At 45.1% G+C, this 21,828-nt stretch overlaps 3 protein-coding genes across 9 annotated transcripts; 1 reads left to right on the forward strand and 2 right to left on the reverse strand.

Annotated features, from left to right (window-relative positions):
• The first annotated feature begins 280 nt into the window (after nucleotides 1–280).
• On the forward strand, nucleotides 281–8,664 carry mybl1 (v-myb avian myeloblastosis viral oncogene homolog-like 1). Of its 3 annotated transcripts, none has more exons than XM_049749718.2 (16): nucleotides 281–695; nucleotides 2,173–2,272; nucleotides 2,358–2,429; nucleotides 2,564–2,656; nucleotides 2,974–3,194; nucleotides 3,515–3,731; nucleotides 3,793–3,855; nucleotides 4,146–4,244; nucleotides 4,546–4,773; nucleotides 4,827–5,138; nucleotides 5,215–5,354; nucleotides 5,423–5,537; nucleotides 5,610–5,729; nucleotides 5,809–5,913; nucleotides 5,987–6,175; nucleotides 7,353–8,664. In XM_049749718.2, exons 1-16 carry the CDS (start codon nucleotides 670–672, stop codon nucleotides 7,479–7,481), a joined length of 2,229 nt encoding a protein of 742 aa, XP_049605675.1. In that variant the 5' UTR covers nucleotides 281–669; the 3' UTR covers nucleotides 7,482–8,664. The 3 variants fall into 3 exon arrangements, with proteins under 3 accessions (XP_049605675.1, XP_049605676.1, XP_049605677.1); XM_049749719.2 differs by having other exon boundaries at nucleotides 4,845–5,138; XM_049749720.2 differs by lacking the exon at nucleotides 4,146–4,244.
• Nucleotides 8,665–11,450: 2,786 nt separating this feature from the next.
• Nucleotides 11,451–16,419, reverse strand: LOC125985952 (SH3 domain-containing protein 21-like). 5 transcript variants are annotated; one of them, XM_049749242.1, is made up of 5 exons: nucleotides 16,272–16,419; nucleotides 15,811–15,842; nucleotides 12,555–12,722; nucleotides 12,244–12,347; nucleotides 11,451–12,173 (listed from the first exon to the last, which is right to left on the reverse strand). In XM_049749242.1, the coding sequence occupies exons 1-5, from the start codon at nucleotides 16,339–16,341 to the stop codon at nucleotides 11,945–11,947; spliced, it is 603 nt and encodes a 200-aa protein (XP_049605199.1). In that variant the 5' UTR covers nucleotides 16,342–16,419; the 3' UTR covers nucleotides 11,451–11,944. The 5 variants fall into 5 exon arrangements, with proteins under 5 accessions (XP_049605199.1, XP_049605201.1, XP_049605202.1 ...); XM_049749244.2 differs by lacking the exon at nucleotides 16,272–16,419 and adding an exon at nucleotides 16,074–16,262; XM_049749245.1 differs by lacking the exon at nucleotides 15,811–15,842 and having other exon boundaries at nucleotides 16,272–16,350.
• A 492-nt stretch (nucleotides 16,420–16,911) lies between these two features.
• On the reverse strand, nucleotides 16,912–18,406 carry rrs1 (ribosome biogenesis regulator 1 homolog). The gene is made up of 3 exons (XM_049749951.2): nucleotides 18,004–18,406; nucleotides 17,415–17,817; nucleotides 16,912–17,331 (listed from the first exon to the last, which is right to left on the reverse strand). Exons 1-3 carry the CDS (start codon nucleotides 18,346–18,348, stop codon nucleotides 17,006–17,008), a joined length of 1,074 nt encoding a protein of 357 aa, XP_049605908.2. The 5' UTR covers nucleotides 18,349–18,406; the 3' UTR covers nucleotides 16,912–17,005.
• Nucleotides 18,407–21,828: the final 3,422 nt, after the last annotated feature.

A 21,828-nucleotide genomic window follows, 5' to 3' on the forward strand; every position in this document is an offset into this window, starting at 1 on the left:
TTTGTCATCAGAAAAATTAATTATGTGCTTGTGTAGACCCCTTGGAAGGGCCCCTCGACGCCGCTCCACAGCCATGTTTTGGGTCACTGGTGCCCGCATGAAAGAGCCATTCTACCGCACTGGTAACAGTAGCGCTTGTCCGCTTCCTCCAAATTTCCACCAATCGCGTGAACCCTCCCCAAATGCTTTCCGCCAATCAAACAGAAGTTTAGCTCCGTTCCTGATCAATCTGACGCGAGTTTCTCCTCGTTTTTGGCCAATCGCAGGCTAGGCCGCCCGAGCAGGGGGCTGAGCAATAGAATCGGCGGGATGGACAAAACATCACATTACCGCATGAATTAATCCGGGAATTTACGCACAGCGAAGAACGAAAGTAAAATTGTCGCGTGTTTTTGCCGTTTTAGCTCATATTTTACGTCGCGAGTCCGATCACACGAGAAGCGGCGTGGACATAGTTGCGCTGTTATTCAGAGAGATGTTGCCGATGGCTTTAGAGAAAGTAATATCGACGACGACTCAATTGGCAAGATGGCTAGCGTGATAATGCTAACTAGATCTGGAAGCGAGCACTCACGGACACTTATATGGATGAACGTCCAATCTTGTTGCATTTGAATGAACTGAGGAATAAGAACGCGCAGAAGAGGTCCACGTAACCCGGCGGCTGTCATGGACAACGTGAGGTCGGCACGCAGGTGGGTCGCCGCTGTCTGACGTCGTTACTTGAGGCTTGCGTCACTTTCTTACGTACGTCACTCAAGTGACGTTTTGGCCCGTTTTGGTTATTAGTCTATATAAGGACGTATGCATATAATAACATCTTAGCAGGATTTTTTTTTATATTTTAAGCCTCGATAACATTGTTGTGATAAACAGTAAAATAAAATAAATTAATTTAAAATGTATTGATTGTAGAAGTGTAAAATATCCATCCATCCATCCATTTTCTGAACCGCTTAGTCCCCACGGGGGTCGCGGGCGTGCTGGAGCCTATCCCAGCCGTCATCGGGCAGTAGGCGGGCGACACCCTGAACTGGTTGCCAGCCAATCGCAGGGCACACAGAGACAGACAACCAATCGCACTCACACTCACACCTAGGGACAATTTGGAGTCTTCAATCGGCCTACCAAGCATGTTTTTGGAATGTGGGAGGAAACCGGAGTGCCCGGAGAAAACCCACGCGGGCCCGGGGAGAACATGCAAACTCCACACAGGGAGGGCTGTAGGTGGAATCGAACCCGCACCCTCCTAACTGTGAGGCGGACGTGCTACCCAGTGCGCTACTGAGCTGCCAGTGTGAAATATACCAAATGTAAACAAACTAAAAGACTGAATGCAAAATAGCGAGTATTGTACTTCAAAGTCAAACACAACTGAACTGTTATAAATAAATCTACTGCACTGGATTAAAGCAAATAATGCTTAAGCCCATAACATGTAACATTACATAGGTTGCACATTTCATTCAGTGATTCTCATTTACCACTGAAGAGAGCACCACTGTTTGCATTTATGCATGATGGGGGTGTGCTTTGGTTTTGCAACGCTCGCTCACTCATTTCAGCTAGACTTGCAAAACGACTTCCATGGCTCCCTCTCGATCAGGGTAACACTATGTATAAGCTTAACATACACATATGGCATATGAAAAGATAGAAACATGAATCTAACAATTTGACTGCGAAGCGTGTACCCCCATATTTGAATTCTCAATAAAATCAATTTACAACCTTTAATCCGTATGACGTCAATATTTCAACACAAACTGAGCAGAGATTCACCACACCCCAACGTACCTCTGGAGGTGAAAGAACCCGTTGATGGCTCGGGAACCCCCCCCCCCGCTTCACTCAGCGTTTTTCCCCCCTCCCTGTTCTTGCTTATGGTGTTGACAGGAGTACCTTCTGCCAAAATCCATGTGACTCACTTGAGTTTCCACAATGATGAAGAGCTTTGGAGGGAATTATGTTTTCCCTCCAAAATTAATGGCGGGAAAATAAATTACAAATAAGATGGAAAATGCACAGACTTTAGGCAAGGAAATGCATAGGTAAAAATACACGAGGCATGACAGACAAAAATATTGGGTGGGAAAATACATGAAAATATGCAAAAGGAATGAGACTTTTTTTTCCATTCTGTAAAATGAATGTCAATTTATTTCCTCGTAGCCACAACGAGGACGAAGAGTCGCACTGCACAGATCCCGACAGTAAAGAGCGGAGCAAAGACAAGAAGGTTTTGTGCAAAGTCAAGTGGTCCCGCGACGAGGTCCGAGTCCTGCACTTCAGTCTCAAGTTGAACGCTTTCATCTAACAAGAACTTGAACTGATTTTTCTTTTTGCTTTTCCCCAAGGACGAAAAACTGAAAAAGCTGGTGGAGCAACATGGCACAGACACATGGAAATTAATAGCCAGCTATTTTCCTGTAAGTTTGTCGTGTCGTTAGGACATGCTACCTACAGTCATTAGCAAATTAGCGTCTTAGCATGATAGTTTCTTTCCCGGACGGTTTATATATTTTTTTTCCACGTACGTGATGAGGTCTTGCTCACTTGTCAGGGGAGGACAGATGGCCAATGTCAGCACCGCTGGCAGAAGGTGCTCAACCCGGAGCTGGTGAAAGGCCCGTGGACAAAAGAGGAGGATCAGAAGGTAAGTGGATCCGGGAGTGTTCCGTGGGGCACGCACGTTACCAGTAAGCGATAGGGGAGACAGAAGGCAGAGCTGGCCGGCGCCATTTATTCCACTTCCCGCCAAAATAAAAAAAAAAAACGTTCTTGGCTCCGGCCTGTGGCGCCTGATCCAAACACTCCACTACATCATGGCTAATAAAAACACCTCACAAGTGGCTGCTTTCCAGCCGTTTCCCTGAAGGGAAGGGGTGCTAGCCACCGCTATGAGGTGAACAACAACCTCCTTGAATGAATCAGTAAATCTTTTTTTTTTTTTTTCCCTGAACCTTTGCGCAGGTGATTGACCTGGTGCACAAGTACGGCCCCAAGCGCTGGTCGGTAATTGCCAAGCACCTCCAGGGCCGCATCGGCAAGCAGTGCCGCGAGCGCTGGCACAACCACCTCAACCCCGAGGTGAAGAAGTCGTCGTGGACCCAGGAGGAGGACCGCATCATCTACGAGGCCCACAGGCGGCTGGGCAACCGCTGGGCTGAGATCTCGAAGCTTCTTCCTGGACGGTAAATATCCAGAAAGTCAAAGACTCAAAAGTTTTCAACACATTTACTGATGCAAGAGCTCATCGAATCTATGTAGGCTAAGGATATGCACACACTGCTAGCTTACACGACAGTTTGTTTTTCCACCGCAGAAAAGAAAAAAAAATCATCCTACATTGAATCAACACAAAACTTGAAGCTAAAGACGCAGGGGTCCTAAAGGGAACATTCAATTACTGAAAATCGGAAATTTCCAAGTTTTAAAAGCTGCTTGAGAGTGTGGATTTTTTTCCCATTTCAAAGCACCAAAAGTCTTGCTGCTTGTCACATGTTTTGAACAGGACGGACAACTCCATCAAGAACCACTGGAACTCCACCATGAGGCGAAAAGTGGAGCACGAGGGCTACCTGCAGGACGCCGGTGCTAAGACGGGCACGTCCCCGCACGGCGGCGCGGCCAAGAGACGCCATCACTTGGCGCGTCCTCTTACGACAACAGCGGCCGAGCCGCAGCGTTGCGATCGGAGCCCCCTACCCCCCGTGACAGCACCCAACCAGGTCCACGTTCAATCAAACTGCGCTCACTTGTGGCGTTTATCAACCGCTGTTTGTTTTGTAGATGGTCGGATATGACTTTGATCCTCAAGGGCGCCACCTGATGGACACTTTAGTTTTCACACAGGTGAGTTTGACTATTTAAAATGGTTTCAAGTGTCATAATAAGATTAAAAGTCCCTCACTGTATGTCTGCTTTAATGTGTTCTTTAATCGCTGGACTTTCCTGTGTTCATTTTTTGCTAACGCTACAGAAAACAAACCAACCTTTGAACATCCTACCAGATGTATGTCTCCTGTGTCCAAATGTGTACTTGTCTATCTGTTTTTGTCTTGTCGTCTTGTCGTTCTTCTTAACCTCTTTCGTTTCCCTCTCGTCCCGTCCGACTCTTCCCTCCCGCCGCCCCTCCGTTTCAGCCGCCCTGCCTGGATGATCCCGACAGAGAGCAAAGAATTAAGGAGCTCGAGCTGCTACTTATGTCAGCCGAGAGCGAAGTCCGTCACAGAGGTCCATGTGTAAGCGCAACATTGTTAGCAACGTAGCATAGCTTGCATGTGTGTGTGCGTGACATGCGTACACTGCAAAAAAAAAAAAGTGAAGTTCCTCCAATCTACATTTTTGCAGCGTATGTAAAATCAAGGTGGCACACATGTTTTTTGGCTCTAGTGTTTCTCTAGTAGCTAGCTTCCCATCTGGCTCCTCATCCCGACTGGCTTGAAGCTGCTCTTGGTAGCCCCCCCCGCACCCATTTAGGACCCATCCGACTCCTCTTTGTTTCTCATTCATTCATTTTCCACACGGCTTTCATCTTCCCAGACCTTGGAGCAGTATTCGGCCTGGTCGGATAGCACTCCAGATACAGCAAGCGGCAGCCTAGAGGCGCAGGCTGACGGGGCGTCCTGGTCGCACCTGGGGAACGTGCGAGGGGACCCCTGCCAGCTGCCCGCCTCCCCCGGCAAGTTGTTGGCTGTGGAGGCCAGCGCGGTGCTGTCCACCCTGCAGACCATACGCGACTTTGCCGAGACCATGGAGCTCATCGACTCGGTAAGAAAGAAAATTAATTGAAAAATATTGAATGTGTTAAAGACGGACTGCAGATGTGTCTTGCCACGCAGGACCCGGCGGCGTGGAACGACGTGACCAATTTTGACCCCTCAGAGACAGCGGTGGCGCCGCAGCACGAGCAAGCCGCCTTCGCCACGCTACTTCAAGAGAGAAGCGCTGATGCTTCAACCGTCTTCTGCCCGACCACTGCCGCCTCTTCCAAGGCGTCGGCGGCCAGGAGGAGGAGGAGAGAGCGAGGCGAGCCATCCCCTCTTTGCGACAGAACCTACTCTTCTTTTCTGGAAAACTTTTCCAATTCACCCAAGAGGACGCTCACCAAGTCGCTGCCATTCACGCCGACGCGGGTAAACCACATCAGTCCAATTTCCTTTTAACTCATAGAGTTGAGCTACCAAATTGAAGCGTCTTGTCTTTTGGTAGTTCTGTAACATATCAGGGGCAGAGCATCTCAACTTGGAGAACCCGGCGCTCACCTCCACGCCCGTCTGTGACCAAAAGTGTCTCCTCAGCACGCCTATTCACAAAGAATCCACACCCAAGCACCAGAAGGAGAACGAAGGGTAAGTGACCTGCATGTCAAAAACCAGCTATGGCAACCCTAATGTACATATATATTCATTTATTTTAGTTCCAGGACACCCAAGTTTCGTAAAACAGTTATGATTCCAACTCCGAGGACGCCGACGCCCTTCAAGAACGCTTTGGCGGCCCAAGAGAAAATGCACGGCCCGCTAAAGCTGGAAGTGAGAGTCATGAACATAAAAAATAAACAAACATTTTTCAGAACTAATTGAAGGCGTTTTTTTTTTCCTCAGCCGCAGCCGTTAGCTTTTCTGGAAGAAGACATTTGCGAGGTTCTGAAGCAGGAGACCGGAGCTGACATCTTTAACAGGGCGGCCATCTTGCAGTCCGACTACCGAGAGTGGAAAGAAAATGTACACACCAGCACTCGGAGGAGACACACACACACACTACATCTGCGGAATTCTGTCCTCATGTGTGTCGTCATTGCAGGTAGACGCTCCAGCTCGAAAAGTCCGCAAGTCCCTGGTGCTGGACCCCTGGGGGAAAGACTGCCTCAGTCGCCAGCTGTTCCAAGATCGGCTCAATGATGCACAAGTCCGTCCTAAGTTCATCCATTCTGCTTTTATGCGCACTTTATAACCTTTTGGAATTTATTGGTGTGCTCCAGGTTCCGTATGAGAGTCTCTTGTCCGGCTCCTCCCTGAGCTCCCCAACCCCCGAACAGCAGCTACGGGAGGAAGCGGGGGAGGAGGACGAATGCGGAAACCCTATGACAGAGCTGAAGGAGACACCTTCGCCAGTGGCCCAGCACCTTCGCCGCTTCATCGAGAAGAAACCCCACAGGGGGACCAAACAGGTGCTCATGTGGGGAAGTCGGACGGTTTTTGATGATTTAAAAAACCGTCGGGCCTTATACAGTACTCAAAATTCTCAGCCTCTCTGCCGTTGAGTAAAATACAGGGATGAGAATCTTCCGTGGATCCGTGGATTTCTGTGTTTTTTTTCCATCGGGAGTATCATTTTCGTGAATCGTGTAGATCCGTTGAGAATTTTTTTTTTATATGGGGGGGGAGCGTCTGGCAGCAGTATTGCGACAACAGCTGCCTTATTCTCGGCAGCATTTTGGTGCTACTTTCGTCACATCATTTGCCTACTCATTTGCCTAATTAGCAAAAGTTTTAGCCAGCATGGCGAAAGTTTTAGAGAAAAAAGACAACGATTGTGCCAGGGAAATAGACAAGTCGAACGGGATCAGGAACTGCTTCAGATGGGCATGGCTCGAGAGCAGGATCATCTTACAACTCGGAACACAGTCTGTAACCACCTGCCTGAAGGAACATATCTGTAAATTAGATGTCCTGGGGAAGGTTTTGTGCATTCTTTGTCAAGATGTGATAAGCTATGGAGGTCGCGGCGCTTCGAACATTAAGGAGCACATCAAAACAAAAAAAACACAAAGGTACATTTTTACTTTTACAAGCATGTGGGTAACATGATGTTACATGTAAGTTAATGTTAGGCTATTGTCATGATATTGTTAAAGAATAAATCTTCAATGATAGATAGATAGATAGATAGATAGATAGATAGATAGATAGATAGATAGATAGATAGATAGATAGATAGATAGATAGATAGATAGATAGATAGATAGATAGATAGATAGATAGATAGATAGATAGATAGATAGATAGATAGATAGCTAGCTAGCAGGAATATTTTTTTAACAAAGCTTTTGAAATTGAGTGATGAAATTAATACTTTTAGGGTTGCTATACTGCCAAAATCCAGGAGTTTCCAGGGAGCTTTGCCCCCTGAGCCCCCTCTGGGGCGTTGCCCCTGGCCCCCTGCGGCCCCAATGGGGGCCTGTGGGTCCTGTGGCCCCCAATAGGGACCTGCCCTGCAGCGCCCATTGGGGGGAACCTGCAGCCCCTGGCCCCCTGCGGCCCCCAGACCCCGGCTACTTTTCAGTGTTTTTTTTTTCATTTGCCGTTCTCATCCCTGAAAATATGTCGTCCGAACTCGCTCCGCAGGTGAGCGAGTGGGAAGCGGTGGTCTATGGCAAGACACAGGACCAGCTGACCTTAACGGAGCAGGCCCGCCAGTACCTGAAACAGTACCCGTCGGCCAGCAGCCCCACGCCCAGGGCTCTTGTACTATAAGGACACCATCGATCCCACACACACACACACACACACAATGAAGGAATCCAGCGCAATAAATGTGAGGACACTAACCGCCTTTCACCAGAGAGCCTGCAAATTTGCTTCTGTAAGAGAAGATAAGGCATCAAGGCGGGATGTTGCAACTGCATAATTATTTTTATTTTTTTTGGCGGAGAATTTTTTTTGAGGGCATGTGGATAGCACTTGTGATTGTTTTTAGTTTCTAACAAATGTCCCCTGGTCCACAGCCGAGTTGAATGTATTTCATTGTAATGGGAAGGGTACTTTGATGTTGAGGTTGTGTTTGTATTTATTTTTATTATTATTATTATGGCTTAGATATTAATATAAATCAGACAACCACAGAGTGAGTAGTTCAACTAAAAGGAAAAACGTTTGGCATACAGACAGCATTTGCTCGAAGCAGGCTGTGGCTATTATTTATTTACTAATTTATTTATTTTGCGTTTTTTAAAGAGCGACTATGGAAATAATTTTTATCGTCACAATCAACCTGTAGGATAACTATGACTTGCTAGCAGCACCTGGCCAATCATTATTTAGCTGCGTTTTTTTACTTAGGTGTTCATAAACATATTCTGACCTCTAATCATAGACAAATTGCACTTTTTTTAAAAAACTTTGAAATTATTTAGTTTTGTTTGTGAACATGTAGTTTTTTGTGTGTTAGTTTGAATCTTTCCGAATTCAATGCTGACGTGCAATGCTGTTTGGTTGAAATGATAATTGGATGTACAAAGTATTTTTTAAAACATCCTAAAAAATGGATTCATTGATACCCATACTCAATACTCAAAAGTGTCCCGATACTACACAGCAAAACCACCCATTTCGGATTTAAAGCAAAACTACACGATTTTATTGTTTTCTAATCTGGATTATCCTGTATTACAAGTGAGAATAAGAAGGGAATCTTGTCAGGGAGCTCAAGTGGAAAAATTAAGAGAGTCTATGTATATACATTGTGTTTTGTTGTATATTTGAGTTAGAGCAATGGAGTGCATATAAATGGTAAAAAAAAAGCAATAGAAGCAATACTACTGTATTTGTGTGTAACGCTGGCTGTCCTTTGTAACAATTATTTTTAGCTGAGGTATGAAAGCTGCCCATTTCTACCCTGCTCTGCATTTGGGACAAATAAATGCAATTTATATTTAAATATAGTATTTGGGGTTTTATTGTAGCGAGTGGAATGTAGTGCCATGTACTTCAAGTACTGTTACCTCATTAAAAGATATTTCCAAATAAAATACGTGTGCATTAAAACTACTTTGAAAAGTACTGTTTAAAAGTAAATGTAGCGCTAATGACATGAATGCTAGTTTTGCTAGCCTTATGTTGCCCATCAACTGTTAGCATGAAGCTTGCAGACTTTCAGGCTAATATTTTGATTTCAACTGATTGAAACAAAACAATTCATCCACTTGGGTTGTTACATGACCTCAGGGACAGGGGAGTGGATGTGGGGGTCCGCGCTGGGGCACGAGCCCCCTCGGCCAGAACAACAGGCCCTCCCCTTTACAGGGGTCAGCTGCCAGGCCTGAAGAGGCCCACTCAGCCGTGACTTAATGCCCCTCGTGGGCCTCTTTTGTCTTACACATTCACTCAGTTGGCCACCAAATGGAGGGAGAATGGGGCCACTGGCCTTATGCTACACACGCACATAATTGCACGCCATGTCCTCTTCAGAAATGCACTGTACAAGAGGCGACCCCGGTAAAGATGCGGCGCAGTTGCTGTCCTACCTGCAGTTTTCTTTTAAACATTTTCCTACTTTACTTTTTTTGCCTTACAGTTCAACAACATAAAATGTCATCTTTAAATGTCTGTTTAAAAAAGTGGTCATTCTAGTGTGTGTGTATGTGTGTGTGTGTGCGCACTTCAACACACCCACCTGCCTATCCGTCCGCGCACACACACACACACACACACACACACACACACACACACACACACACACACTTTGCCTTTGTGAGCGCTAGACAGCAGATGGCAGCCCATTATCAGGCTGACGGAGCAGTCATCTGGCAGGCATCTCGCTCCCCCACTCGCCACCAATCGTCCCTCCCTCCATCTCAACACACTTTTGGCGGGAGAGTCCAAGTGATAATTTGTATGCATACGTGTTAAAGGGAAATGTGCTTTCGGGAGTTCGCAAACATATTTTAAGGTTGTGTTAAACTTATAATCATATTAATATCTAGTATTGGAGTGCTCGTGTGGATTGGTGGGTGGCGAAGAATGTGGAGGCGAACTGCATGAACTTGTTTTCGTTGAAGTGTTGTGTATAGGCCCAGACAGGGAGTACCGGACGAGAACACCTCAAGGTCGTTGAGGAACGAGAACAACAGCACGTCTATGTGGCCCGGGCTTCGCGGGAAAATCCAACCACCTGACCTCAGCGATGACACCGACACGGGGAGGAGATGGCCATCGACCAATCATCTCACAATATTTTGCATGCTTTAATATTCAAAGTCAAACTCAAAGTCAGCTTTATTGTCAATTTCTCCACATGCCAAAGACACACAAAGAAACCGAAATTTCGTTCCCCCCTATCCCACGGTGACAAGACATGGCTCACAACAGACAAACAAGTAAACAAGTATAACAAAAGCGGGCTGAATAAATAATGAATAAATAACACAACAATAAATAAATAAATAAGAGGAGCAGAAAAAAAAAGGAGCAAGTGCGTGTACAGCAGACATTCCCGAAAATAGCGCAACAGTGCCGCACGCTACGCAGAAGGGGGTAGCGAGTTCAGGGCCCTAACAGCCTGGAGAAAGAAGCTGTTGGCGAGTCTGGTGGTGCGGGAGCGCAGGCTCCTGTACCTCTTCCCAGAGGGCAGAAGGTCAAACAAAGAGTGAGGCCGGGTGACTCACATCTCTGGCAATCGAGGTTGCCTTGCGGGCGAGATGGGAGGTGTAAATGTCCTTCAGGGAGGGGAGCGATTCATATTGTGTTTCTTTAAAACTGGGCAACCCGCAAGAATGTGTCGTCTTTTGGTGGTCACAAAAATGCACGAGTTTTAGTGTGAGGGACCCGGGACCCAGGCCTGTATTAGTGCGCTTTGTCAGGAATAAACAATTGGTAAATTTGGTCTGATTGATCTACTGGTCTTCTCTTTGACAGAACGAACTCGCAAAATTGTTAGGTGCGCCAGTGTGTGGATTAGGACATAGCAATTTATGTGTTAAGTGTTGATCGCAATTTGGAGTCAGATCAATAACTAAAATCCGTAACCTAACAGTGTGTACTTGTGAAGCCACCCCCTCACCTCAATTAAATATATAGGTCACGGTTTGTGTCATCGTCATGTGACCTCCTCCACTCATTTGGGACCAGTGCGTCATAATGAGTTACCATGGCGATCATCACGTAAAAAATGACAACGTTTGTCTTGAAAAGTACAACGAAGTGTTTTACTATGCCTTCCAAGCCAGTAGAGGGCGGTAGCAATTATTTTCCAGTTTTGACTTTTGTCCCAAGAAGTAATTGAAGCCGGAAATGGGCAGACTTGCGTTGTTTGGGCAGGTAGAGTTGTTGTTTTTACGAAGCTAAGTGGAAAGAGGGTCACGTTTTTTCAATTCTAAGAGGAAATAGGCCATTAAAAAAAAACAGAGGAGCCTGCACCTGCATTCAACACAGACGGAATGGAGGACATTATCACGTTTGCTGTCCCCCTTTCATATCTTGTAAGTTATTGTGGCCATTTGGCTGAACTTAACTTCTGTTTTGAACTGTCGAGTAACTGGTCAGGATTTGTGGAACTTTTGTTTTGAAATGTTGCACACTTTAGTTTGGAGTTCGTTAGCATTATTGTTTGTGGTATTTTCCTCGGGTATTCTAGAACAGGGATTATCAATCAACCTGTTGTCCGCTGCCCTTCAGTGGTCCCTGGCGGTATTGCAGGTGGTCCGCGAAATTGGATGGAAAATAATGGATTATTTAGACTTGTTTTATTTTCCAGCTAATTTTGTGAATCATATTCCCATCCAAATTATGTCAAATGTAGATGGGATTCCAAAATAGACATACAGATGCAAATAACCGTGTATAGGTCTATCCCCCTTCAGTGCAAAATAAAATAATATTCCACCAAAGCAGTGGTCTCTGATTTGCTTCTTGGTTGTAATTGTAATTGGTTGTCCCTTGACCAAAACCATGTTCTGGGTACTTTTGCAAACGTTCTCTTTCTGTTCCCATATTTCAGGATACCTTTAGTCCTGGTATCCAAATCATCTGTTGCATTCCCACCAACAGACCTTGGAATTTATGGTACAGAGTACTTTCGTTTCTGCCCCCTTTAATTTCTTATCTTAACATGGCTGCATGCAAAAAAAGACATACTGAGGATTAGCTTTTTGGTTATTGAGGAAAAACAGCATATAAACATATCAATGGGAAACTGCCTATAAATGTGAGGTGGTCTTCGTTTAGTCCCCCTCAAAGGCCCCGTTGGTGGCTCCCTGACATTCGCTCTTCCTGCGATACTTCGACAGCATTCTGTGCAGCAGGCCGGGGGAGCGCTGCATCTGAGGGGTGCCGTGGGGGCTGCGTGGGGCCGATGGGGGCGGGGGACTCCGCAGAAGGGTGGGGGCCTCGCCAGTGTCCCCTTCCCCTCCTGAGCGGCTTGTCCTTCTGAGAGCCTGCTGAACGGGACCACTGGCCGACAGATGAAAGGATAGTAGTGAATTAGGGTGGATGAATTGCATGATGGGATAGTGTGTCCTACCTGGCACTGTTGCGCCGTAGGCATAGGCTGTTGCCTTCCGAGAATGGGGCGGCTCGCTGGGATGAGCTTCTCCTCCTCATTGGAGTTTTGGGTGCCAAGTTTTCCTGAAAAACAGGGAAATTTCAACATTCTAACAAAATATTACTTTGTTAGTAATTTTTTTTAATGTCAAAAATTAAAATAAATATCATTGTATTTAATTTTCACGTGAAAGACACTGATTTTCATAAATGCCGTGAGTTTCATGCAAACACACTTTGTGAAACACCATTGACAAGGTCACAAAAAAAAAGATTGATGTCACAAGCGACCTTTCCGAGCTCCAGGACGCAAGATCCAGGGAAATATCCCTGCTGGCCATCCTGCAGGCGCCCGAACCAGCGCCCAGAGCAGTCCTGGGACAAAACCACGATGACGTCACCAGCGGCCAGCTCCAGCTCGTCAGGCCAGTGGGGGCTGTAGCTGTGCACCACCACCATCTAGTGGACACAAGGAGAATCACATTGTTTGGATCAAACATACTGTATTCCATTGGGTATACAGTACTGCAGTGTTTCCCAACCTTTTTTCAATCACGGCACACCTTTTCATTGGAAAAAATCTCGCGGCACACCGCCAACAAAAATCTGTTAAGCTCCTATATTAAAATCAGTTATATTACAACGAAACACGTACAGTCCTATTCCTATATATGTATGGAGAGTCGAATAATTTAATAGAAATAAATACTAAATATTCTTTAAATTGTATTCCTTTTTTTAAATAAAAGTGACAGTTTTTTAAGAAGGTTTTAGACGGTGTAAGAAATAAACTATTTAAAGTGATTGTGATTAAAATAAAAGAATCAACGTGATTTTGTTTACTGTTTTAGACTAGGTCTATAAATATTGCAACAATAAGAACAAAATCACTTTTAAAGACGCTCTGCTGTTCTGACAGCAGCTGAGTGGCTATCACAGTCGAGGAATCTCGACTTGACTGCTTATTTTACGTATGTGAAAAATAACCAATCCAGTTTCTCCGGTTGAACTGCATGCTCTGATTTCCATTGGACCGCAAACGCACCACAACCGTCATAGTGTCTGTCACTGTTAGCAAAAGCACACAGCAACACACACATAAACTGAATATGTGCCGATGCAATACAATCAGATCGACACAATATAAAATCTCAAGATTCTCCGATTCTCCACAAATGCACGATTAGCAAGTGGCTGGCCAGGCCTTGCGCGAACTGACCAGTGGTTTGGCGATCTTGTTTACAATGCGCTCCGTAATTAATATTGGACAATCCCACGACACAGCTGAACGTCTCTCACGGCACACCAGTGTGCCGCGGCACAGTGGTTGGGAAACACTGCAGTACTGTATATATAATACAAAAGTGAGTACACCCCCCTCATTTCTGCAATGTTTTAATTATATTGTCATGGGACAACACTGAAGAAATGACACTTTGAGACAATGTTAAGTAGTCACTGTAGAGCTTGGATAGCAAAGTAAATTTATTGTTACTTCAAAGTAACTCAAAATACAACAATGAATGTGTAAAATGCTGGCAACAAAAGTGAGTACACCCCAACTGAAAATGTCAAAATTGGACCCAAATGTCAATATTTTGTGTGGCCACTATTATTTTCCAGCACCGCCGTAACCCTTTTAGGCATGGAGTTCATCAGAGCTTCACAGGTCGCCGCTGGAATCCTCTTCCACTCTTCCATGATGACATCACGGAGCTAGTGGATGTTGGAGACTTTGCGCTCCTCCACCTTCCGTTTGAGGATGCTCCACAGATGTTCAATGGGGCTTGGCCAGTCCATCACCTTCATCCTCAGCTTCTTTAGAAAGGCAGTGGTCGTCTTAGAGGTGTGTTTGGGGTCGTTATCGTGTTGGAATACTGCTCCGCGGCCCAGTTTACGGAGGGAGGGGATCATGCTCTGCTTCAGTATTCCACAATACATGTTGGCATTCATTGTTCCTTCAATGAACTGTAGCTCCCCAGTGCCAGCAGCACTCATGCAGCCCCAGACCATGACGCTCCCACCACCATGTCTGACTATAGGCAAGACACACTCGTCTTTGTACTCTTCACCTGGTTCCCGCCACACACGCTGGACACCATCTGAACCAAATATGTTTATCTTTGTCTCATCAGACCACAGGACATGGTTCCAGTAACCCATATCCGTAGTCTGCTTGTCTTCAGCAAACCTTTTGGGAGCTTCCTTGTGCATCTTTTTTAGAAGAGGTTTTATCCTGGGACGACAGCCATGCAGACGGTGTCCAGCGTGTGTGGTGTTGTGGGAGTGTTATGGTCTGGGCCTGTATGAGTGCTGCTGGCACTGGGGAACTACAGTTCATTGAAGGAACAATGAATGCTAACATGTACTGTGGAATACTGAAGCAGAGCATGATCCCCTCCCTCCGTAAACTGGGCCGCGGAGCAGTATTCCAACACGATAACGACCCCAAACACACCTCCAAGACGATCACTGCCTTCCTAAAGAAGCTGAGGGTGAAGGTGATGGACTGGCCAAGCATGTCCCCAGACCCAAACCCTATTGAACATCTGTGGAGCATCCTCAAACGGAAGGTGGAGGAGCGTAAGGTCTCCAACATCCACCAGCTCCGTGATGTCATCATGGATGAGTGGAAGAGGATTTCAGCGGCGACCTGTGAAGCTCTGGTGAACTCCATGCCTAAAAGGGTTACGGCGGTGCTGGAAAATAATGGTGGCCACATAAAATATTGACATTAGGGTCTAATTTTGACATTTTCAATTGGGGTGTACTCACTTTTGTTGCCAGCATTTTACACATTCATTGTTGTATTTTGAGTTACTTTGAAGTAACAATAAATTTACTTTGCTATCCAAGCCCTACAGTGATTACTTAACATTGTCTCAAAGTGTCATTTCTTCAGTGTTGTCCCATGACAAGATATAATCAAAACATTGCAGAAATGAGAGGGGTGTACTCACTTTTGTGAGATACTGTATTTCCAAGTTTTTCCTCTTGTGATCAAATTGCTGATGATCTACTTGATTTTCAGCCGACTGAGTGAAAGTGCGCATCCGAACCAAGTGGTGAACCAATTGGATTACGTGTCAATGGGATTAAGGTGCGCGCTGGTGAAATAGAACGCCTAAATGTGGGGCTTCTTAGCACCTCTTAAATATCTCGCCTGCTTGCAATCGGCTCTCCGATGTCCAACATCAGCAAATAGAATGGCAAGAACAAAATATTTCACTTGAATTCAATAGGCATCGGGTGCGTGATGTGCACGCTTTGGCCACCAAGGGGCAGTATAATATATACGCCATACAGTTATATATTGTATTTTCTACCGTATGCACTTCAGGTGATGGTTTTAAATACACAAGTTTCCTAATCAACGTCCAGTACTTGTAAATTAAACATTTGCCTTCGACTCAAATAAAAAAATTGACTTGAAAATTGACTATTTTGAACATATATATATATATATATATATATATATATATATATATATATATATATATATATATATATATATATATATATATATATATATATATATAAAACTCGCCTTGACGTCATTGCCTCCGTATGGATGTCGGCCTGTCGGGTGGAGAGCGACATTTGTTAGAAATGCAAGACTTAAACATGCTTTTAATTTGCAAATGCTCGAAATAAAAACAATAACAAAAAATAAGCGTAAGACCATCCATCCCCTCCTTTAGCTTCCTCATTTCCTCCAGTCGCATCTTGTTTCCTTCCTTCCTTTCTCTCCCTTCATCTATCCTTGTATCCTTTCTTCCAACACTTTTAATGCAACTCGTGTAACTTTACCTCCATTCCTTCTAAGCTTCCTGGTATCTGTCCTTGTATCCTTCCTTCCTCACTGCTATCCTTTAGTCTATCATTGTTTTCCCAACTCTACACACGTACAATCTCCCCTTCTATCCTAACTAAATCAGGGGTGGTCAACCGGAGGCACGCGGAGCTGCATGTGCGCCCCTCCCTGGCTATCGTCGGGTGGTTACTGACCTTGCGGCGCTAGCACCGTGGTGAACACCTCCAGGTGCTCGTGGTGGCTGTGCATATAAATGTGCTGCATCTTCCCAACTGGCACTGCGTGGCGTGTTGCCCTGCACAAATAAAAATAAACACCGCCCCACTAATCCACCGCAACCACTCACTGAGCGGTGGAGGCAGCCGCTGGCAGCGGTGCAGGAAGATATTTTAAGTAACATCTATTTAGTTAAAAGGTGCTTTACCATTTGTTGGTAAAACTAAAACTGCTCCCTGAATGGAGAGAGTGGAAGGTGTTTGCAGGGCAGGCCATGTTTTAAGTAACATTATTTAACTGTCATACAAATGTAAATTATTTTAAGGGAATTATTGTTTTTCTGCTAATTGCTAATTGGTGTGAAATCAGGGTCCTTGTTTCAAAATTAATGACTCGTAGTACCCTGGACTAAGCTTAGGCCAAAAGGTTTACGTAAGGAAAAGTCACTGTTAAGCAGCTTAGGCGAGTGATCTGATTGATGGAGTAATTCGTAGAAGTGCAGGTTGCGCCAATTTCAAGAATGAAAAGGATTTAGTGGAGAGAATTCAACTAAAGCGCAGTGACATTAAAAATGTCGAAAATTTATTTAGGTAGGGTGTCAAAAATTCCAGTTGAGGATTTGTAGAAAACATTTATTTTCACTCTGATAAACATAACACTTGAAACATTCCAGGCTTGTAGTGATAATTGACAAGTCCCTGTAGTTTTTTTTTCACAATTTCCCAGATTTGGACTTCTTTCCTCCTGAAGGTCTTCCTTGAGGTTGCCCCCCCGCCGGTTTTCCGCGACCGGCCTTCTTGCCTTTCCCCTTGCCACCCCCCCCCACATTATTCTTGCGTCCCTTCCTCCCGGCCTGCTTGCCCCTCTTGCTGTTCCTGGCCGCTGCCTCTTCTCGGTCCTCCTCCCTCATCTGCTTGTTGACTGCCTTGGTGACGTCCAGCTTAGGCCTCTTGCTGTCCATCATCTTAAGGAGCTCCAGCTGCTTGTCCTTCTCTACTGAGAAGTCACCCACGACTGGCTGGAACTTGCGCCTCTTGCCTGGTAGGGTTGAAAGAGGATTAACAATTTATTGATAGTTAGTATAGCATAGAGGCTAACACAGCTAGCATGCAAATACTAACCGGCGCCCTTGGCCAGTTTCTCTTTGGGAAGCTTCTCCTGGAACTTCCCCACGGAAGCTGTGGATGTCCGCGCCACGATGGCCGCTCGGACTAGCTCGTCTTTGGACTGCTTGGCCACGGGAGTCAAACCCACGCCAGGGACCTTGATCTTCTGCGCCCGGGCAATGTTCCGCAGACGGTTCAGCTCATTCTTGGCCACACGCTCCTTCTTGGCGGTGACGCGCTTGGCAAACTGGTCCTCATTCGGGTCGGCGGTCTGCGGAACCTCGATGAGCCATTCCTTGGTATCATCCTTGGCTCGCTTGTATCCCCACCGCCTCCGCCACTCTTTAGCTGTCTCGTCCCACACCAAGTTGGTCTTCTTCTTCTTCTGGATGCCCTTAAGCTTCGCAAACTGCTCCCACTTCAGATGGAAGAATTATAGTTAAAAATAAATACTGCAACAAAACCAGAAAACTATTTGGCAACAGAATATAGTTTTTTAAAGCTGTCTTACTTACTTTAATTATAGCCACATAAAATGAAAGTTGAAATCATAATGTGAACGTAATCCACAAGACTGTGCCGGAGACCCACAAACAATTCTAACCTTGGTCGGAGGCCGGGGTTTAGGCGGCGGCTTCTCCCGAGGCAAGGAGGTCGTCGGTTCGGGTAGTTTAGCCACCACGACCTCTTGGATCCTCTCCGTGGGGAGCTTCCACAGCTCGTTGACGAGTAGTTGCGTGTTGTCGCGGGCCAACGAGCGGAGAAAGTCGGACGCTTTCTTCCCGGTTAAGTCGCGCTGCTCCACGGGGTTCTTGTCGTAGGCCAGCAGGTTGCCCAGGTCGAAGTCCAGCTCCAGCTCTTTGTTCACGGTAATGCTGCGAAGCTTCTCCGCTTCGTCGCGCTTCGCTTGGGCGAGAAGCTCGTCGAAGTTACAAGAAGCCGTGGCCATGTTGGACGTGGACTGGAACGGTGTATTTACACGTGCTTGTATGAAAACACAAACACTTCCGGGTTAAGCTTGAAAGGATGTGATTATGACACTTACCCACAAGAGGGAGACACCCCCCCCCTTTTGCCCCAATGTGTGTGTTTTACTGCAGCTCATAGTACTGTACGTACTTAAATATTTTATATGCAATTTACTTTTAATGTTGATAATTTTTCAGAGGTTGTACGTTGTGTCAAATATTTTATACCCGCTGGCGTATACATTTCCTATTTCTATTTAAGGACATTCACATTATTTTTTAAAAATAGCTTTGATTAACTTTGCAAAAGATTAATGTCAGTGTTTCCACTGAGATGAAATATGTATAAAAATATATAAGCCATAAGTTGTAGGTCGTTATTTCGGTCCTTTTCTGCACTAATTTGAAGAAGGATGAAGGTGTCTGATAACAGCATGATGATGTTATTATTGGGGGTTGGCTGTATTTACATTGTCGGCCATAGCGCTCCGCCTGAATGTTAAGACGCTTGACAGGCTTGCAGATAAGGTCACAGGCAAGGGGATGGTGGATAATTGGTGGCCCAAACGCTCTTGTGGGATTTAAAAAGACCCTTCATGTCTTCACCAGACGAGATATATGACGCAAGGCAGGAAATAGAAAGTTTGGAAATACGTTTGTTACAGAGATGAAGTTGCATTATAACATTTAGATTGTTAGCCCAGCCTGTTTAAATTTGGAATTAGGGTAACCATATTCTAAAGAAAATGTTAAATTAATTTGTTACATTTAATTTTGTGGCACTCGCTGAGTTAAGCATCCCGCCAAGGTTATTCTAAAATGGCCCCCTAAGGACTTTATGTAAAGTCAAAATGGCTGCCTTCCCCATTCCTTTTTCTACTGCATTTCTGTCTCCCCCCCCCCCCCCCCCCTCCCCCACACACACACTCACACCTTTTGCTCACTTTTGGATGGAGGGATGAAGGCAGTAAACAGGATTACTTTTCCACAACATTTCTTCTGTAGAAGAACACGGGACACACGTCACTTTTGCACTTTTTCCTCCATGACGTATTGAAGCTTTTCATCCTCACACAGGTTTCTCTTCCCAAAGTGGCTTTGATCGTCTCCAGTGAGCTCTTAGTACGAATCAAAGCCTTTTGACAGCAATGATACACCTTCAGTCGCCCTTTTACACAGTTGAGGGCTTTTTTTTTAACTTGCAGTAGCGCTCCAAATGTGTCAGAATGTGAAGGTTTCCCCCGTGAACAGGCCAAAATAGACCTACCCCCAAAACTCTCTGTGTTGTTGTTCTGTTGATCTGTAATTTAGAAATTGAATAAAAACTAAAAGGATCGTTCCGCTACGTTGTAAATTGAATTTAATACATTTATTATTTCATCCAAATTCTTATCTAGTTTACAAAACACCATGGCTGGATTAACGAATAGCACCCTTAAACAACATATTTGAACAAAAAAGTAGGTGCAACACATTTAGACAGACAAGATAACAATACTCACAAGCATTTATTCTTTAACCTCAGTGAAGAATGAATAACATGTGTCACTACATCTAAATGTCCTTATCATACTACCCCCTTGTGGCCGTTGTGCACCCGCAATAAGGAGCAGAGCAATGTCCAACTGAATTTAACAGAACCGTATTTGTATCAGTATGTTCCGTAGCCCACTTTCCGCTCGCATGACGCCTGTGGCGGGGAGGAAGTCACCTCTAAGCTGCTCATGCACAACAAATAATATTCACCTAACTGCTCGGGCTTAGGCACTTTTCATGATTACGTTGGCCGCTTCCTGTGGGTTTGAGTCTGGCATGTTGGCTCGGGTCAGAGGAGCCTTTATCAATCTGCTAAAAATGCCACTTTGGCACTGTGCGGCCATGTTAAGTCCCAACACGGATACAAAAGACGTCAGCGGGCGATGCCAGAGCGAGGCTATTTAGCGACGGATAATAAGAGCAAATATTGACCAGGTCTGTCTGTGTTTTTGTTGGCACCCAGGTACACGCGCGTCGGCAAATACCCATCCGGCCCTCAGGTGGAGCCTGAGAAATCCCCTTTGAAGCCCCCCCCCCCCCCCCCCCCCTTAATGAACGCGGGGGCCACCCTACGTGAGGGGCATTCGAGGTCCTTATTGATCCCCACCCCTTAATTAGCCCTCCGAGTGCACATCAGCGCATAATTAGACGGATTCTATGTCCAATGAATGCGGACAGACACTAATTCCTCTCAGGAGACGGCTTGTCCAGAGAATGAAGAATTGGGTCAATTAATTTAGTTAGTATATTCTCAGCATTTTACATTTACCATTGATTGATTAGTTTCCATTATTTCAAAATTGTGCATTGTAGTCCAAATCCAGCGCAAAATGACTTTTATCATCCAGTTTTCTTTGCCTTCCCCTCCCTCGTCCACCTGATCGATGGGCCGATTAAATGGCGCTCACATAGTCTTTACCCGGCGTGATGCAACCGTAGCAAAACGAACCCTGCTTTCACCTAGGCGTCCGCGCCGGGGGGATGATCCTGAGCTATAAATAATATGGATTGTATACGTCTCTGCCGAGGCCTGCGGCACCGCTATAATGGCTTTGATATGGAGATTAAAAGCCTCCCCGCTCACCACCTCATGCCTGGACTTGGAGCAAAACAACTCCTCAGATGTGTTTCTTGAGACATGAAAAGAGCCTCACATCAACGCACCTTCATGCGGAATTCGAGACCTCAGCATGGAAAGCGCATTTCCGCCACCTTTCAGTCTTCAAAGCAAAAATTGCGTCCGTTCAATGGGGCGCTTTTCAGAAAGCGAGGGAGTCCGTAGGCGGTATGGCAGAGAAATCGATCCACAAAATGGAACTTTGGAGACTTTTGGGTGAAAAAAACAAAACAAAAAAACTTTTGGTGTAAACAGTGATTAAGCAAATCAAGTGTTACATAAAGAGTAGCCATTAATCCCCGGTTGTAAAACATCACTTCAACTTGTGAAAGTCAAAATAAAGCAAACTCGTGGCGGTGTGCCCAGGAAAAGTCCAACGTGTGGATGACAACAAAAGAGGGGGAAAAACTTGTATCAGCCCTGAGCTCAGTTCAAACCCATTACATATGTTTAGTAAAATCAGACACTACTTAAGTCTTTAATTTTTTATTTTTATTTATTTTTTATTTTTAGTCATTGTCACCTTAGGTCACATTGACACGTGTAGAATGATGCAGAGTGACAGACAGCAATACTTCAAAATTTGTGTATACAGGACTGTCTCAGAAAATTTGAATATTGTGATAAAGTTCTTTATTTTCTGTAATGCGATTAAAAAAAAAGTCATACATTCTGGATTCTTTACAAATCAACTGAAATATTGCAAGCCTTCATTATTTTAATATTGCTGATTATGGCATACAGCTTAAGAAAACTCAAATATCTTATCTCAAAATATTAGAATATCATGAAAAAGTATACTAATAGG

This window comes from Syngnathus scovelli, chromosome 18, assembly GCF_024217435.2.
Source record: "Syngnathus scovelli strain Florida chromosome 18, RoL_Ssco_1.2, whole genome shotgun sequence".
Lineage (NCBI taxonomy): Eukaryota > Metazoa > Chordata > Actinopteri > Syngnathiformes > Syngnathidae > Syngnathus > Syngnathus scovelli.

Coding starts and splice junctions, on each gene's coding strand:
- LOC125985952 (XM_049749240.2), bottom strand. CDS start 15,948: ATGGTCTTACGCTTATTTTTTGTTATTGTTTTTATTTCGAGCATTTGC. Junction 12,723..15,810: donor ACGGAGGCAATGACGTCAAG/GCGAGTTTTATA, acceptor TGTGTCCACTAG/ATGGTGGTGGTGCACAGCTA. Junction 12,174..12,243: donor CTACGGCGCAACAGTGCCAG/GTAGGACACACT, acceptor TCTGTCGGCCAG/TGGTCCCGTTCAGCAGGCTC.
- rrs1 (XM_049749951.2), bottom strand. CDS start 18,348: ATGGCCACGGCTTCTTGTAACTTCGACGAGCTTCTCGCCCAAGCGAAG. Junction 17,818..18,003: donor AACCCCGGCCTCCGACCAAG/GTTAGAATTGTT, acceptor TTCCATCTGAAG/TGGGAGCAGTTTGCGAAGCT. Junction 17,332..17,414: donor GAAACTGGCCAAGGGCGCCG/GTTAGTATTTGC, acceptor CAACCCTACCAG/GCAAGAGGCGCAAGTTCCAG.
- mybl1 (XM_049749718.2), top strand. CDS start 670: ATGGACAACGTGAGGTCGGCACGCAG. Junction 3,856..4,145: donor ACACTTTAGTTTTCACACAG/GTGAGTTTGACT, acceptor CCTCCGTTTCAG/CCGCCCTGCCTGGATGATCC. Junction 6,176..7,352: donor CCCACAGGGGGACCAAACAG/GTGCTCATGTGG, acceptor CTCGCTCCGCAG/GTGAGCGAGTGGGAAGCGGT.